The following is an 18,685-nucleotide window of genomic DNA, read 5'->3' on the forward strand; positions in this document are numbered from 1 at the left end:
CTCTGGCCTAAATCCCAGGTTCCATGTCATGCCTCACTGTAGGACCTCACCCATATAGAATAGAATGTGCATATACAATGTTGGGGTAATGGGTCAACTCTGGTCTAAATCCCAGGTTCCATGTCATGCCTCACTGTAGGACCTCACCCATATAGAATAGAATGTGCATATAAAATGTTGGGTAATGGACTAACTCTGGCCTAAATCCTGGGTCCCATGGCGTGCCTTACTGTATGACCTCACCCATATAAAATAGAATAAACGGCCTCATGGCACCGTGGCACCAAACACCATGGCTTCCTCATAACACCACGGCATCATATACCACATACATTCCAGATAGGGATGATGGTATGTTGTTGTCGTACATACGAGGAGGTGGAGGAAGGTGATATTGGGCAAGTATTAAGGTTGGATAAAGATGGAATACAAGACCTTAATGTACAAGCATCATGGATTAATAAAGGGGGAACATATTGGGTAAGATTGTTGGAGGTTTCTTGTACTTTTGTGGAGTAAGGGCAGAAGTTTCTGCAAATGTGAAAAGTAATCACATTATATACCTTTTATTATTATAGATTGAACCAAACATATTGGATGTCTTAGTAATATACTGTATGAAGTACATAATTTATAAATAACAGCAGATTGAACTGTTTAAACTTTATTAAAATATATGTTAAACTTTACATAATACAGGTCCGTTACATCCATGTTGAACTGATAGCGAGCCCATCAGATGGTGCGTTACCTTCCACAAGCCAAACGAGGACCATTAAAGTTGGAGACAAGGTTGGTGATGTTGCATCATGAATGTAACTTATTTATTCTCGCATGGCGGGGCATTGGCAGTTTTTATAACACGGGTGCTCTATATTAGGAAAAATTAATTAAATGCCTGGTAGCAACAGCAGCACAGAAATATTTGTAAACAATCAAATATCTGTTTCATAACTATGCTATGAAATGACATCATAGCTATGACATCACAACTATGAAATAACATTACAACTGTGACATCACAACTATGACATCACAGGTGCAAGTAAAGCGATCAATCACGATCCCTCGTTATAAATGGGGGTCGGTGAAGCACGACAGCGTTGGCACGGTAACCCACTTCTCGGCCAATGGGAAGGACGTTACGGTTGACTTCCCCCAACAACCCCATTGGACGGGACTTTTGTCGGAGATGGAGTTACTGCCGGTGGCTCACGATAATATCCCCTGTAATAGTTGCCAGGTATACTGGGGTTGATTATACATAGTGGGTGGGGGAAGATGGGACACCTTTAGGACATAATATCCAAATATCCTGATCAAATTCTTTGTATGTTTTTATTTACTACCAAATGAGACTAGAAAACCGAATACATAGATGTCGTAATATTAGGGCTGTGGAAAAGTTAACGGTTAACCGGTTAACCGAACCTATTCAGTTAACCGCTAGCGAATAGTTCAAGTGGTTAACCGAACTATGACGTCATAGGGCATAAACGTATATCAATATCTGTCTTATTTACATGAAATGCACGTGTTCGTGTTCGTTGATTGTTGTTTTGCAATAAGACAGAGTGCGCAGGGACGCTGTTGCTTTGATCGTGCCCTACAACGGCGATTACGCCATCAATCTTGATTGTTAATACCACGGGGTAACTAGTTTTGCAACATTATATTGGCGTAATACACAACTTAAATGTTTTCCTCAGCCAAGCAGCCTGTTTATTACGAAAAAGCAGGCATTCACACGTGGATTCATTGCATCATAATAGCGATTGTTTGACCTGGCAGTTGATTACGACATAATAGCAATTCACACGTTAAAAACTGCGTCATAATTGCAATTCACACGTTGATTATTTAGCCGGCAGGTGCTTTAAAACAGGTTTGAATATGAATAAGAAAGCATTACTTTAACGTTAAGAACGTTTGCCTGTGTATTGCAAGCATAGTCCATACATACGTCATAAAGTTGCCTTTAAATTCGCGAAAGAAAAGCGATAAACAAGACGCTTTTATTAGGATTATACTTGTATCGGTTAACCGGTTAACCGGTTAAAACTGAACGGTTAACGGTTAAACCAAAATAGGGAAAATCCACAGCCCTACGTAATATATATTAGTTGTAATCATCAAATCATTGTAATTAAATATTCAACTTGACTAAATTTTACAAATTATGACAAATTTACATCATCTGCCACAAGATAGAGTTGTATTTTTTTCACAAGCCAACCCCACACTCAGCTTTCTGCCATTTTAATTTTTTGTGACAAATTCATAATATTGGTTACAAACTTTCCAGCTAACATTGAGTTGTTTTCCCAGGTGTCGCCCATAGTTGGCCCTTTATACAAGTGTGGTGTCTGCCCTGACTTTAACATGTGTGGCAGTTGTTTCCTTACGTGTCCCCACGCCACACCGCGCCATACCTTCAACCTTATATCTGAGCCTGGTGCACCCCGTGTCCATGTTGGGCCATCACGTGTTGCACCAGTGGCACGACAACGCCGACGACCGCGCACATTCAATGCAGAAGTGGCATCCGAACAAGTGCATTCACTAGAACCCAGTACGGGTAAGCATGATATGTTCTGTTTATTATATAAATTAACACCTATGGTGTAAAAACATTGAATGTAACTTTATAATATGTTTAATTGCGCTCAAATTAATAAACCGATGTTCATCAAACTTGTCAACTTAGTCACAAAAATACCAGTGAAGCAGATTTTTCTATGAAATTTTATCTGATAGCCACACCGCATTCTGTTTGTTTTAATACAAACATCACAGCCTACATATATGACACAATTGTCTTTACTTTTAATTTTGGTTTCAAACTAAAACTATCTGATGTCAGAGGTTTAGTGTGTGAAAATAAAGACAATCGTGTCATATATATTTATATATATCATAAAGTTTGTGTTAAAACTAAACATCTTCTATCACAATACCCATTATGACATCACAAACCTGATTCAGTGTTTGACAATGACTTCCGTAAGTCGATATCGGACATAGAGGTCTCATCATCCAAGCGTGACTGGTTCCACCTAGTGGACGGAAACAACGAGACATATTGGCAATCATCGGACGCAAGTGGTCAGCATCATATAACGGTTTCTATGCAACCTAACAGACTTGTACAACTACTAAGCTTGGAGGTGAGTTGTAGTGGAAATATATAGCCATTATATAAGTGTTGACAATTTCCCTTAAGAAGTATATTTCTCTTATATATGGGTAAGGTCCTTCAAAGACTTTGGGTTCATCTTAAACCTTATGTAGGCCAGACACTTGACAGCAGCTGCAACAGTGGCTAATCATGGGGTTTCCCCCATCTTCTAACCCCCCTCCCCCAGGTTGATCCCCTAGACGACCATTATCTTCCGTCCATCATCTCGGTGTCCGGAGGATCCGCTCTTCATGATCTTCACGAGTTAAAGATGATCAACGTGCGCCCAACATCCAAGAACATCCTCCTGTTATCCGACTCCCTTCTTCATCATCCTTATATTCAAATCTTCATCCATAAATGTCACAAGTCAGGCATCAACTGCAGGGTAAGGACTTGAACCTTGTACCATTGTGTTTTACTTCTATATTACCATCATTATATATAGTAGTACACTGGTACAGGTATATATGGAATTGAGCTATTATATTCTAAACTTGGAAGTTGTACCTTGGTGTTTACATCCATATATTAAATATATTTATTCACTTTAGATACCAGTTTACCTGTTATATTCATGGGTGAGGTCCTACAGTATTGCTCTCATGTACATCATATTTAGTCTATTAACCTCGGCGTATATACCTTCAGTCAGTGCGTTGTATATAACTTGAACATTGGTTTCAGATCAGAGGGTTGCGAGTTCAAACCCGGGCCATGGAAGCAGTAGTCGTACCCCGTCCTTTATCTGCTTCCAACTCCGCTCACTCTTATCTTGCTTCGGAAACTGAGGATGATAATAATGTATTGGATGGGGTGGGTTGCATATTTCAATATTTATATGGATACTAATGTAAAGGGGGAATAACTTATTTACCCCCATATTCTGTTTCATACACCTCGTGCCCGTTTATGGGTTACCACATATGTAACTTTGTGGGTGTAACCACTGGAAAAAAATTATTGTTAAGTTTCTTGCCCAACATTACAAACATACTGGTTGCACCACATGTCAGGGCATACACCACAAGGACACAGACGGCCCACAGTGGTAGTCGCGCATTGAAACCTGTTATCTACAGATTATATTGCAGGTTTTCTAACCAGTGTATCACGGCACTGGACTAACCTGTTCATCCCTGCAGGTCAAACCTCGAAGCAAGCGAAAGTCCCGCAAAAGTTCCAGCAAAAAAGATTGCGCTGCTAAAGTATTTGTGTGGGGGCTTAACGATAAGGATCAACTAGGAGGTTTGAAAGGTTCCAAACATAAGACACCAGTTGCATCAAAAGATCTGCAGAGATTGAAAGTTACTCAAGTTATTGGGGGGTCAAAAAGTTTGTTTGCTGTCACTATGGGTGGGAAGGTGGGTATTTAGTGTTGATGTTGATGTGTCTACACTTTTGCTACCAGGAGTAATGAAATGTAAAAAGAAAATTTTAGAGCTTTTTTAAAACTAAGTTGACGAAATTAAATGGCGGCACACTTTTGTGTTTTAACCCAAAAAGTTTAAAAATGCTGTTTTAGTTCGGGTCATACTTGTTGCATGTATTAACAACAAAACTTTGGTGACATTATTATCAAAACTAAACAATGCTTTATTTTTCTAATACTAAACAATTATACAAAGCTTGTTAATAATACTAGATAAAACAGCACGCCACATTTAGCTTGTAACTTGGGTCCTTACGGTCAAGTTTGGAGTATTGATCACCACACTTAAACCCCCTTTCCCCCCCCAGGTATACGCATGCGGTGAATCCACAAGTGGAAGATTAGGGTTGGGGCCGGTCGCTGGGAGCGTTTCAAGACTCACTCAAGTATTATTTCCACAACCCATCAAGAAGCTGGCCGTGCATTCAGGTGAAAAGTGGTTTATGTTTTATGGAAACATGTTGTAACTAGTGATGTACCGAATCGCTAAAAAAACGATTCGGCCGAAACCGAATATTCGGCCATTTGTGCCGAATCAATTCGGCCGAATCAACCGAATCGTTTATGACGTCATTCGAACCTACGGCGACGGGCGGTCGGTAAAAACGACATAAAGGAAAATACTTTATCATGGCACCGTGTCACACACAAGTATCAACAATTTCAATATAAGTCTTTAATGTGGCAATAAAGCGTTGTGGGAAACATTAGTCTCCTAATAACGCGCGTATTTACGAACCAAAACTACAGGAAAGGTAAATCGTTGGGAGAAAAGCACAACGGTGACGGACGAGCGTGGATTAGATAAATTTATTTTTATCGTAACACGGACGAGCAGTTATTCGAGAACTTAAAAATTCTTTACTGTAACGGCGTAACCATTGACAAAACCTGTGTTACGAAAACAAAAAAATTATTTACTTTTGTGACGAAAATAACATTGTGTATGAGCGTCCCATTTTACGCTCTACGTCGGCTTGGGAAATAAAGGAAGACGCATGCGATAGCATACTTTCAACACTTAGTAAGCGAAGCAATCGTTGTGAATTTGTTGTAGAAACCGACGAAATGCTAATCTCAGTCTAATTTGCGAGCAGCCTGTGCCCCGTGGTATATAAATTGTCGGATTTATATGAAATGTTTTTGGATTTTGAATGTTACATAACGTAACATGTGTATATAAATTTTAAATTTAATATTTTAGGTGTAAAATTAATATCTTGCAACTGGGATTCACGAAACTCTGATTTTCGCGCGGTGCCCAAGAACGACGTTTTTGGCTTCTGTCCAAGCTCGGCCGGGACCATACTTAGCAATATTACATTACAATTTGTGTTGGTTCTAATTTCCTGATAGCTTCGCTGCTCGCACTTATATTTGCATCAATTAAAATTCACATAATCGCGATTCACCTGCATTTATACTACTCACGGTTACTGGCTTAAAACTATACCGAGAGTAAAAAAAATATTCGAAAACTTTACTTTTACATTTTGTATTCTGCTTTGTGCTAAAAATGTGCAGGGGATCGTGCGCAGACGCGTGCCCTATTTAGAGAGAAAAAGCGAGTGTTTCTTTATCGACGATCGGGAGCAGACGCGTGCACTATTTAGAGAGAAAAAGCGAGTGTTTCTTTATCGACGATCGGGAGCAGACGCGTGCACTATTAAGAGAGAAAAAGCGAGTGTTTCTTTATCGACGATCGGGAGCAGACGCGTGCACTATTTAGAGAGAAAAAGCGGGTGTTTCTTTATCGACGATCGGGAGCAGATTCGGTCGCGAATGTGACGAAGTTTATCAAAGTGCGCGTGTGCCATAGCCCATAGAACCGTATCCGAAATGATTAGCGTTGCTATAAAGCATGACGATTAATTGAATTAAACTTATTTGTTGCAAATAGTCTTTAATTCTTATCTCACAAATTGCGCAAGTTCTTGCTAATCGTATCTATATTGTCTGTGAAAAAGTTCGGTTTTTGCCGAATCTTTACGCACGATTCGGCCAAAACCGAATCTTTGTCAAAATCGCTGATTCGGCCGAATAAATTCGGCAAACCGAAACTTCGGTACATCACTAGTTGTAACATGTTGATATCGCTACCATTGTGCGTGTATGTGTTCTTGGATGGTTATTAATGGGTTTTACAAAGTACCATACTTGTGTATGAAACAAAACACCTGTATTATTACTTTTAAAATTGTTGTGATTAAGTTATGACAATAATTACCCTTGTGTTTTAACAACTAAATGTAATGAATAAATGTAACTTACTTTATCCTTGCGTGGCCAGAATATGACAGTCATTATAACATGGGTGTTCATACACCTCGTGCCAGCTTACAAGTTACCATGTATGTTACTTTGTGAGTGATTATTTGGTTTGTTAGTTTAATTAATCTGACCTTCTCTATCATACAATATATTGATATTATCCATGGTTGTATAATATTTCTATAATCTAAGGTGGTCGTCACGCGATGGCGCTAACGTACGATGGCCATGTATATTCATGGGGAGATGGAGAGGAAGGAAAACTCGGTCATGGAAGTAGGGCGGATGCTCTTACACCTCGGAAGATTGAGGTGGGTGGGGCAACTTAACTGGGTGTAACTTAATGGGTGTTTTGCTTAAAACAGGACTTTTTGGCTTCTTTCATATTACTGACATACAATGGAACTAATAATATGTGTCGGTTAATGTGCACGTGCGCAACTTGTTATAATGCATGGGAGGCAGGGATAGTTGGACACACGTTCCATGAAACAAATCTAACTTATTGGTTGTAATGTTTACTGAATAATGCAGTGCAGAAATTTCAGGGTAGGCCTTCCCACTCTGCCACCCCAGGTTTGGCTCCTATACTCATTGAATAATGACCTATATATATATACTACCTAAAAAAAAGTTACTAAGTCATTATACGTTCCAGACCTTCCCTGAGAAGTGCATACGCGATATATCATGCGGCAGTTCACACAGCGCTGCTATTGGTTCATCCGGTACCTTGTATACATGGGGGCATGGGATGTATGGAAGATTGGGACATGGGAATAATCATACTCTGCTCAAACCTAAACCGGTATGTAATGATATGTATGGTTAGATACTTGTGCCAACACAGCGAACATAAAGTATTTATCGGGAAAGCAAGCGATTCTCTGTCTTGGCCTTGTTTGTTTATAAACAGATTGTGGGCTACGGAAAAGGTAGTTTAGAAGTACTGGTTTATAACTAATAGGTCTAAACTGTGGTGTTTGCATATGCACTTCAAGTATGTCACTAATTTATGGTTATTCTATATATGGGTACGGGCCTACTGCAAGCTAGCCCAGGACTTAATCCATAATTGGCTGACTACTGCACACCATACGGTTACTGTTATAACCAGTTTGTCACTTCATCAAGTTTGTTTCCTCAGGTTCAAGCCTTGAGTGGCCAACAAGTGGTTCAAGTCGCATGTGGCAGCAGAGATGCACAAACATTGTGTTTAACACAGGATGGGTTGGTTTATTCATGGGGTGATGGTGACTTTGGCAAGCTAGGTAGAGGGGGTAGTGATGGTTGCTGTGTGCCCAAACCTGTGGAGAGACTCAGTGGACAAGATGTTGTTAAAATAGGTGAGGTGTTCTTAACATGCTTATATATTGTGCTGCTGCTGCTACTACCAGGTTTGGTGGAATATTTAAAAATACTTGCCTATATGTACTAACACTGCGTGTGTAATTGTAGTAGTATGTTTCCTTAGAAACCTACAATGAAAAAAGCTGGGTTTTAAATAGAAATATTGCTATCAATAGTTTTAGCTGAATAATGACTGTCTGTACTTTACTAAATAATAGACTTCTTAGTGTCTTGTCGCAGTTTTTAATATAAACCCCTATATACAGAATGTGGGGCTCAATTCTCCCTTGCATTATCACGATGTGGGCTGGTATGGACTTGGGGTAAAGGGGATTATTTTCGACTCGGCCACGGATCTGACCAGCATGTACGGCGCCCACAAGTGGTGGAGGGATTACGGGAACATAAAGTGGTTGATGTCGCTGTTGGGGCACTGCATTGCCTCGCTGTTACTGAGGGCGGGCAGGTGGGTTGCTGTGGCTTGTTTGTCGGTGATTTTGGTCTATCTTTTGTTTTAGTTGGTTTGATATCGTGGGTGGGAACTTGAGTGACTTATCCATGGTTGCCACTCCCATGCCCACAGTCGAGTTGCTGAAGCTATTGCAGTTTGTGGATAAGCAGACATGACTTTTGGTTGGTTTGGTCATTTATATCCTCATGGGTGGGAACTTGAGTGACTCATCCATGGTTGCCACTCCCATGCCCACAGTCGAGTTGCTGAAGCTATTGCAGTGTGTGGATAAGCAGACATGTTAATATTTTACTCATTATATCTTAAACCCGCCATACAGGAATCTAACTCCTATATAACCCCAGGTATTTGCATGGGGAGACAACGACCATGGACAGCAAGGTAATGGGGGAACCACAGTAAACAGGAAACCAATGAAGGTACAAGGGTTGGAAGGAGTGAAGATTACTAAACTGGCGTGTGGTTCAAGTCATAGGTAAGTTGGTTGGTGGTGTATTATGTATTGTGACATATAATGTTATACATCAACTGTGTACAGGTATGTAGGTTGTATGCTGTTTGTAGCATGGTACATTAACGGCAATTGCTCCAACCCAGTGGTCACTAATGGGTTTTTTGAATTTTCCATGCTCTATACTGATGGTGTTACGTATATGTGTCCCTGGGCAAGACACTTAACAGGCATTGCTCCAACTTAGTAGTCATAGCACTCACGGTGTTTGGTTAATGGGCCAACTCTGGCCTAAATCTCACCACATAGAATAAAAACACCTATTTTACATTAATGCATTATCCTAACATTGCCCTTTGCCGATACAAGCAGCCCGAATCTCCGGTCCCATGGGGTGCCACTCTGTTAAACCTTATCCACAAAGAATAATACATACCTATATGTACATTCATAAAATAACCATTATCCTAGCATTGCATTTGCCGATACAAGCCACGAAGCTCAAACCTTTGAAGCGATTCAGTTTCATGAAAACATCGACAAACTTGGTTCAAGCTACATCAAGAAGTCCATGAAGCAGAAGAAGCATCACCAACACACCACCTCATATGATGATAAATCACGTGTTCCACATATTCGATCGAAACAATTATCATCAAGAGGAAGCTTGGTGCAAATTCTGCTTCCAGTTTTAACTGGGAACACTGGAAACCAAGCATTACAGCATCTCATGAATGCTATGCAGGTAAATGTGTTGTGGGGTGATGGGAAACTCTGGCATAAATAACAGTCTCCTGGTGTGCCAATGAACCTGAAATGGCTTACCATTGCCTCATTGTAGGATCTCCTCCATATACAATGTTTGGGTATTGGGCAACTCTGGTCTAATCCCAGGTCCCTTGGCATGCCTTGTTATAAAACCCCATATATATAGAATAGAGTATGTGCCATTTCAAAAACATTGTGTAATTTTATGTACTCAACATATTAATCTGGATTCTTTGCTTTTAGTTTGTGATAGATAAAGACAGAGAAAACATCCAATATAGTTTAGCCATATCCCCATTTAACTCAATACATTTAACCTCATCCCACCAACAGATATACTTAGCAAGGTCCCTGCTAGCTTACGCCCTCACACCTTCCACATCATTATCTCCATCCTTGGTGTTCTGCCCACCATTGGAGAGTAATCAAGAAGTTCAAGTGAAAGATGGGAACGCACATAGTGAGGTGGGTGGTTGATACTTAAACTTGTATCTCAATTAACTTTGTATGGGTGTTGGGGTAATGGGAAAACTGTAGCCTACAAGCCTACTGACACCATAATACCTCACTCATATGAAATTGAATTTACAATCACCTTTAGCTAAGCGGAAAAGAAGTTAGTAATCCAGCAATGTCCTAAAAGCCTCACTCGTAATATGAACCTAAAAGTTACAGAAACAAGTTTGGGAATGCCTGTATTAAGGCACAGTTTACAATATTAAGACTTTACCAATCAAAGTCATTAACAGTGATAGTCAAACACAAACCTTGTAAACCTGCCCCGCCTGCCATCTTAGGTTTGGTGTCTATGCCCACATTATCGACACACCATAAAAACTTCAATCATATTATCCATCAACAGATGGTTCAGCCATGTTAACGTATTATCCATCAACAGATTGCGTCAGAACCTTGTTGTTCATCCTCCATTCGAGCATCAATGAGCGTCCACTCCGCATCCGAGATCTCATCCTTGGTTGCCGAAACCATCACCACTCCCGAGGAGATTGCTCCTCCCACTCCTAAGAAGGATCTTAGTGTGGATGCGGGGGAGAAGATGGAGGGAGGGAGGATAAAAGAGGAAGATGTGAGAGTTTACTCCGATTTTGGGGAGGATAGCATGGAGGGGCTGCTTGGTGAGGATGCTTGTTTGTATTAAGATTTGAGATTAGCATAGTTATAAACTTGCTGGGGGCAATTGTTTATATTCGGATTTTATTTTAGATTATTAATATTATAAACTTGGCTGGGATGTTATGCATTTATTTTAGGTTAACACTTGTAAAGTTCCTGTAACTTATCAGCATTGTGTTGTCTATATATTTTGGGTAAGATAAATACCGTTAGCATCTGTAACCTGTATCTCCCATTCGTGTTTTTAACAACCAACGACGGTAAAGTCACAGGAATACAGTTATAATCCAGTGGTCACTAATGGGTTGGAGAACTCTTGGTGTTGGGGTATTGGACTAACTATAAAAGGTTGAGAAACACTAGCATTAACATTCATATTGTAATTCTTCATATTAAACATGGTTTTATATCAACACACAGATCTATTGAAACTATCTGTATCTGGTCGAATGCCATTCAAGGATGTCAAGTCAATATCGGGTATTCTTACTTCTATTGTCAAGTCAAAGGCAAAGGTTGGTTGGGATATGTGTTGTATTTGATCTAACTCTACACCCCTGGTTTCTTGTGCTGTAGGATCTCCCCCTTATAGAATAGAATCACTTTCTATAGGTCTAGATGGTAGCACCCTGGGTGTTGGGGTAATAAACCTACATCCCAGGTCTCAGGTGTGCCTCACTGAAGACCTCACCCTTATAGAATAGAATCTCTATTATTGAGTGCCCTATTACACCCTGGTTGTTCGGGTGATAGGCTGTAAAAACACATTTCAAGTGTGCCTTTAAAAATCCCTTACAATATTTACAGATGGGATCATTACTACTGGAAAGATCTATATCAGAGTTAGAACAAGTAACGAACAGTGTTGAATCGTTGTCGGCCGATATGAAGCCGTTAGTTAAAGAAAGCAACCATCCCTACCCTGATGATGAGGAAACAGAAGGCAAAGTTAAGATACAAGGTACGTGTTATTACATTGTTATTAAAATACAAAGTTAAGATACAGGGTTGATGTTATAATGGTAGTGGAAGAGATTTGTATTACACTGGTTGTTAACCCATAATTATTGGAAATATAAGGTTGAGGGTAAGTTGAACCATGTGTAGCATATTCATGCGTATATATAAGTGGTTGGGGGCCAAATCCGGCCAAGTCTTGGTCTTTTCAATGGCCTCAACCATCATATTTTTTACATTTGTTCATTCAGATTTAAACACATTTGCTTATTAATTCATATTTATTATTTATAAGCAGTGTGTTTGGGTAATAAGCCAGATGTGGCCTAAATCCCAGTTTCCCAAGGACCTTACCCATATAGATTGGAATTGTATAAGCACATTTATTTAGATTTGTTCATTCATATATTACTAGTTTTTATCCCTCCATTATACTGAAGGTGCGCATTCCTTACGAGTTGTATTTGATCGGCAATGTTCCACCGAACGTAGACATGACACGCTCACTTTCACTGATGTTACTGGAGCTAAAACATTCGCCGTGTTATCAGGTATTCTACAAATGTTTAAAGTACAGGGTGTCGGGTGTGAATTCCACCCCATGTTTAATGTACAGGGTGTTGGGTGTAAATTCCACCCCATGTTTAATGTACAGGGTGTTGGGTGTAAATTCCACCCCATGTTTAAAGTACAGGGTGTTGGGTGTAAATTCCACCCCATGTTTGAAGTACAGGGTGTTGGGTGTAAATTCCACCCCATGTTTAAAGTACAGGGTGTTGGGTGTAAATTCCACCCCATGTTTAATGTACAGGGTGTTGGGTGTAAATTCCACCCCATGTTTAAAGTACCGGGTGTTATTTTAATTATTTATGCTTTAAAATTAATTTTCAAATTTCAAATCATCCGATCAGAACTCTTGTTTTAGGAAGAGACTGGTCTGATTGGTCGCAATCAATCAAACTCCCAACCAATGAATTTAGATGGAAATTCAAAAGTGATGGCTCGGTCAATGGGTAGGTTGCTCAGCTATTTATTTAATTGAATCAAAATAAATGCTTGGTAATTAGTAAGTGTAGGCCACTCTGGTCTAAATCCCAGGTCCTCTTGCATGTGATTTATTAAGACCTTACCCATAAATAATTAGATTAACAGTAAATCATTGTTCTATATTGCTAGGTACTTGTTCGTGGACCTAACATTCCCCCTTGTTATGATGTAAACAAACCATTGTTTTTGTGGTCGGATCCAAAATCTCGGGCAATGCCAACACCCATATATGATAGTTATATAGAACAGCATGCTAACAACTTCCTTTCCACTAGGTGGGGTTGGAAGTTCACTGTGTACCCTATAGCGCCCCTTAGTGGGTCAACAAGTGACGACACATCCATGAGCGATCGACGGTTATTGAACAACCCATCTTTTCCATTCGTGACGCACTTGTTTGAAATATACCAGGCTGCCGAGAAGGATTCCGATCGTTCCGTTTGTTTCAAATCTGTGGAGAAAGTCGTGGAGGCTTTCACTGCTTGTCTTAATTACAATTGCTTTGGTAAGTATTGGTGTGTTTGTGTGTAACTATCTATATGGTTGTTATACATGGAGAAATTTTATTTAACTATCGCATGGCGGGGCAATGACAGTCGTTATAACACAGGTGTTCTGTTTCATACACCTCATGCCCGCTTATGTGTTACCACGTATGTAACTTTATGGGTCATTATTTTTTGTGTATTTGCAATATCACCACGGAATATATGCTACAATTAGTAACATGTGTCATGCATAGGATCTGACCAACGTATCTGGTTGTTGAAGCAAATCAAATGGATGGCCATGCATCGTCGATCAACCATGAAGCTACAAACATTATTTGAGGAAAGTAGTTCAACCGGAACGCATCATGTGACTGATAATGAACCTCTCAAGAAAGGTGGGTTGGTGTTTAAAAATATATGGGACCTGGGATTCAACCCAGTTACCCCAACATTGTATATGGTCATTCTATTTTATATGGGTGAGGTCCTACAGTGAGGCATGCCATGGGACCTGGGATTTAGACCGGAGTTGGCCATTACCCCAACATTGTATATGCACATTCTATTCTATATGGGTGAGGTCCTACAGTGAGGCACGCCATGGGACCTAAGATTTAGACCGGAGTTGGCCATTACCCCAACATTGTATATGCACATTCTATTTTATATGGGTGAGGTCCTACAGCGAGGCATGTCATGGGATCTAAGGTTTAGGCTAAAGTTGTCCCATTACCCCAACACCCAGGATACTACAAAGCATTACCAACCACTGGGTTAGCGAAATTCTGTTAAGTGTCTTGCCCAAGGACACATATGCTCATAGTGGTATCAGTGCCAAACATGTAATCCAGTTTTCTTTGGTTATGATCCAAATTCGTGCCCCCTTTTTATTCAATTTTACAACTTTAAATGGGACACTGTATGTTAATATTTACCCCCCATATTCCCAACCAGTGTTGTCACAAATGTTGCAACTGCAGTACGAATATGAGGGACCATTAGTAAGAACGGGGAAGCATCTTCTGTACAGTCCTTTCTTCACGGTGGGTTACTTTATATTACTTACTTACTTATGTTGTTGTTAAATTGAAATCACTTGTGTATTGTAAGTAGAATGTCATTGATTGGGTGTTTTGCCGTGGTAAAAATATGTAATATTCTATGTGTTATGATATGTAAGAAATATAAAACCTTATTCACACAACTCCAATAAACCGTTGTCAATTGTTTAAAACACGATCAAGATTTTGAGAGATATTATTAGCTGAAGGTGTCCCATCTTCCCCCACAGTACTATATGCATATAATGGTATATCATGGCACTGTCAAGTGACCATCTGTATGCCCATTATCAAGTGTCTCTAAACAGAAACACCAAGCTTGTATCTTTAGGTATCACTCACAAAACACTGAGTGTAATAGACCATTTTATTTGTGTATTTTATTGCAGGGTTTATGTGAATGCAAATTTAAGTTTATTCCTGGTAACAAATAAGTTGCTTTTAAACAACAGGAATTATCTTCTTTATGCTGCGAACTTAAAATTGATGAATTTATCGCGAAGAAGGAAACACAAATGACAAGTTTCAACCAATATTGCCTTGTATCGAGAACAATGGATGCTCTGCTTAAACATAAGCCTTTCCCGTACCAGTTCATTGAGGTTGGTGTTCTGTATGATATATCCATGGTATTATAGTGTATGGATAAGCAGACATGACTTTTAGTTGGTTTGGTCATGTATATCCTCGTGGGTGGGAACTTGAGTGACTTATTCATGGTTGCCACTCCCATGCTCACAGTCGAGCTGCTGAAGCTATTGCAGTGTGTGGATAAGCAGACATAACTTTTAGTTGGTTTGGTCATTTATATCCTCGTGGGTGGGAACTTGAGTGACTTATCCATGGTTGCCACTCCCATGCCCACAGTCGAGTTGCTGAAAGTGTGTGGATAAGCAGACATGACTTTTGGTTGGTTTGGTCATTTATATCCTCGTGGGTGGGAACTTGAGTGACTTATCCATGGTTGCCACTCCAATGCTCACAGTCGAGTTGCTGAAGCTATTGTAGTGTGTGGATAAGCAGACATAACTTTTGGTTGGTTTGGTCATTTATATCCTCGTGGGTGGGAACTTGAGTGACTTATCCATGGTTGCCACTCCCATGCTCACAGTCGAGTTGATGAAGCTATTGTAGTGTGTGGATAAGCAGACATAACTTTTAGTTGGTTTGGTCATTTATATCCTCGTGGGTGGGAACTTGAGTGACTTATCCATGGTTGCCACTCCCATGCTCACAGTCGAGTTGATGAAGCTATTGTAGTGTGTGGATAAGCAGACATGACTTTTAGTTGGTTTGGTCATTTATATCCTCGTGGGTGGGAACTTGAGTGACTTATCCATGGTTGCCACTCCCATGACCACAGTCGAGTTGCTGAAGCTATTACAGTGTGTGGATAAGCAGACATGACTTTTGGTTGGTTTGGTCATTTATATCCTCGTGAGTGGGAACTTGAGTGACTTATCCCTGGTTGCCACTCCAGTATTCACCCAGCTTATATTCACAGCTAGTGAGGTTGAAGATAGAAGAAGTGTGTGGTGAAGATGAAGACACAAGCATGAACCAGTATGAGGATAACACATACTTTACACACCAGATAGATGAACAACTGGTTACTTGGATTAACAAGTAAATATCAATATATTTAGTAAAAATTTTACTCTGTTTTTTTTTTTTTTAAATTTGTGTTTTTTTTCCAATTTAACATAAATTAGTGAGTGATTTATATTTAGTAAAAAATCATTAACTTTTACCACTCACTAAACTAGAAATTCATCTGTTAAAAACCTCTAGAGTTCTTTATATCGATATATTTCATGTTGTTGGGGTAATGGACCAACTCTGGTCTAAATCCCAGGTCCCATGACGTGCCTCACTGTAAGACCTCACTCATATAGAACGTACATATACAATGTTGGGGGTAATGGGTCAACTCTGGCTTAAATCCCAGGTCCCATGACATGCCTTACTGTAGGACCTCACTCATATAGAATAGAACGTACATATTCAATGTTGGGATAATGTTTTGCTTAAAATATTGATATTCTTTACATACACTTGATTGTATTTGTTTAACAATGGCTGTTGTTTCAACCAGACGACCCGATGATTGGACGTTATCCTGGGTCGGCAGTGGGTCCATATTTGGGTGGGGGCATAACCATAGGGGGCAACTTGGGGGTCCAGAGGGGGCTAAGGTGAAGATCCCGATCCCCTGCCCCTCCCTCGCTGCATTAAAACCCATACAGTTAGTGGGTGGGGAGCAAACCTTGTTCACTGTGACTGGTGAAGGAAAGGTGTTTGCAACAGGCTATGGTGCTGGGGGAAGACTTGGTATTGGTAGCAACGAGTCGGTTGCTATTCCTACTCTAATTGAATCTATACAGCATGTCCATATTACACAGGTAAGATGGTGGTTTTGTTTGGGTTAAAGTTATATTTAAACAAGAGGTTGATATTGCTGGTTATTGGCAAAATTTTAATGACATATGTTGTTTTGTTAAACCATTGGTTGGGATTGCTGTAAGCATATCTATAATTTTTTTCCACACGCAAAGTTATATTGTTGATAGTTGATGTTATGATGGGTGATCACTCATTTGTTTTGTGCTAAAGTTCTATTCAAATAGGAGACTCATGGTGCTGGTTATTGGCAAAATATATATATTTGGGACAGCATTAGTTCGACTCGGTTTTTGTTTACTACTGCGTATTTAGTTGTTTGGCCTAAACCTCATGTCCCATATCATGCCTTGTTACTTTACCTTTATAAAATAAAGTAGTACATCTTAAGATAGTGAGCCAACTCTGGCCTAAGACCCAGGTCTCATTGTGTTTCTTACATATATAATATACACATATATATATATAGATATCAACTTTTATTAACCAAGACGCCATTGTATAAACCCTACTAATGAACTAAGTAACCTTAGTGAGCCTTGAACTCCGTACACCTTACCCATCATGTTGATCCCAGGTATCAGTGAATGCTGGAGGCAAACACATCCTCGCGTTATCCAACGAAGGGGAGGTGTATAGTTGGGGGGAGGGGGTGGATGGGAAACTGGGGCATGGTAACAGATCGTGAGTGGATTTCGTATTCAATATTGGAATAGATGGAGTTATTGGCATATGTTACTGACTTTTGAATAAAACATGTGTTGGGTAACGCTCTAACTTGGGCTTAAATCTCAGGTCCTGTAGATTTGGTTACGTATATGATAACACTGACTTTGTATGACATTAAAACTACATATAGTGGTCTTAAGGGTTTCTGTACTTTTAATGTCATAAAGGATTGGTATTCAATATTAAAGTGAATGGAGTGTTTACATTATTAGCGTATAGAATAGAACATATGTGTTTGGTAATGAGTCAACTCTGGCTGAAATCCCAGATCCCTGCAGAACCTCACCCTTATAGAATAGAATATTGTGTTTTATATGGGTGAGGTCCCATAGCAAGGCATACCATGGGACCTGGCATTTAGACCAGAGTTGGAACATCATAATTTATGTCCTAAAACCCCTAACCCTCTTATCCACAGATCGCTTGACCACCCACGAATAATAGAAAGCTTACGAGGTGACCTCATAGTGAAGGTAGCAACGGGTGGTTCACATAGCGCTGCTATCAACGCTACTGGTGGTTTGTATACATGGGGTAAAGGAAGGTATGGGAGGCTGGGGCACGAGGATAGTGAAGATCAACTTAAACCTAAACTGGTGAGGTTGTGTGTTGATATAATAGAATGTGCCTATACAATGTTGGGGTGATGGGCCATCTCTGGTCTTAATCTCATGGTTCCATGGCATGCCTCACTGTAGGACCTCACCCATATAGAATAGAATGTGCATAGTCTAAACCCAGGTCCCATGGTGTGTCTCACTGTAGGACCTCACCCATATAGAATAGAATGTGCATATACAATGTTTGGGGTAATGGGCCAACTTTGGCTTAAACCCCAGGTCCCATGACATGCAGCACCTCACTCATATAGAATACTATATGTTATTAGGTTATGTTTAATCTGAGAAAGTCTCTGTATAGCAGAAAAGCATTTGTCCTAATAA

General features: G+C 39.9%; 1 protein-coding gene across 1 annotated transcript in view; it reads left to right on the top strand.

The window, feature by feature from the left end:
• The window catches only part of LOC149725407 (E3 ubiquitin-protein ligase HERC2-like), a 57,909-nt gene that overhangs the window by 29,231 nt on the left and 9,993 nt on the right, over positions 1-18,685 (top strand). Inside the window, exons 49-77 of the mRNA XM_089892452.1 lie at positions 340-480; positions 700-792; positions 1,040-1,243; positions 2,329-2,578; positions 2,986-3,167; positions 3,366-3,566; positions 3,866-3,994; positions 4,324-4,542; positions 4,919-5,039; positions 7,074-7,192; positions 7,540-7,689; positions 8,029-8,227; positions 8,498-8,697; positions 9,048-9,178; positions 9,626-9,899; positions 10,256-10,387; positions 10,821-11,058; positions 11,477-11,571; positions 11,864-12,017; positions 12,454-12,564; positions 12,939-13,026; positions 13,336-13,565; positions 13,803-13,946; positions 14,506-14,594; positions 15,065-15,214; positions 16,117-16,238; positions 16,708-17,014; positions 17,590-17,696; positions 18,160-18,337. Coding sequence (XP_089748578.1) covers positions 340-480; positions 700-792; positions 1,040-1,243; positions 2,329-2,578; positions 2,986-3,167; positions 3,366-3,566; positions 3,866-3,994; positions 4,324-4,542; positions 4,919-5,039; positions 7,074-7,192; positions 7,540-7,689; positions 8,029-8,227; positions 8,498-8,697; positions 9,048-9,178; positions 9,626-9,899; positions 10,256-10,387; positions 10,821-11,058; positions 11,477-11,571; positions 11,864-12,017; positions 12,454-12,564; positions 12,939-13,026; positions 13,336-13,565; positions 13,803-13,946; positions 14,506-14,594; positions 15,065-15,214; positions 16,117-16,238; positions 16,708-17,014; positions 17,590-17,696; positions 18,160-18,337 — 4,758 coding nt within the window. The remainder of the gene's footprint in view (positions 1-339; positions 481-699; positions 793-1,039; positions 1,244-2,328; positions 2,579-2,985; positions 3,168-3,365; positions 3,567-3,865; positions 3,995-4,323; positions 4,543-4,918; positions 5,040-7,073; positions 7,193-7,539; positions 7,690-8,028; positions 8,228-8,497; positions 8,698-9,047; positions 9,179-9,625; positions 9,900-10,255; positions 10,388-10,820; positions 11,059-11,476; positions 11,572-11,863; positions 12,018-12,453; positions 12,565-12,938; positions 13,027-13,335; positions 13,566-13,802; positions 13,947-14,505; positions 14,595-15,064; positions 15,215-16,116; positions 16,239-16,707; positions 17,015-17,589; positions 17,697-18,159; positions 18,338-18,685) is intronic.

The sequence above is a fragment of the Ciona robusta genome, chromosome 14, assembly GCF_009617815.1.
Source record: "Ciona robusta chromosome 14, ASM961781v2".
In the NCBI taxonomy this organism is placed as follows: domain Eukaryota; kingdom Metazoa; phylum Chordata; class Ascidiacea; order Phlebobranchia; family Cionidae; genus Ciona; species Ciona robusta.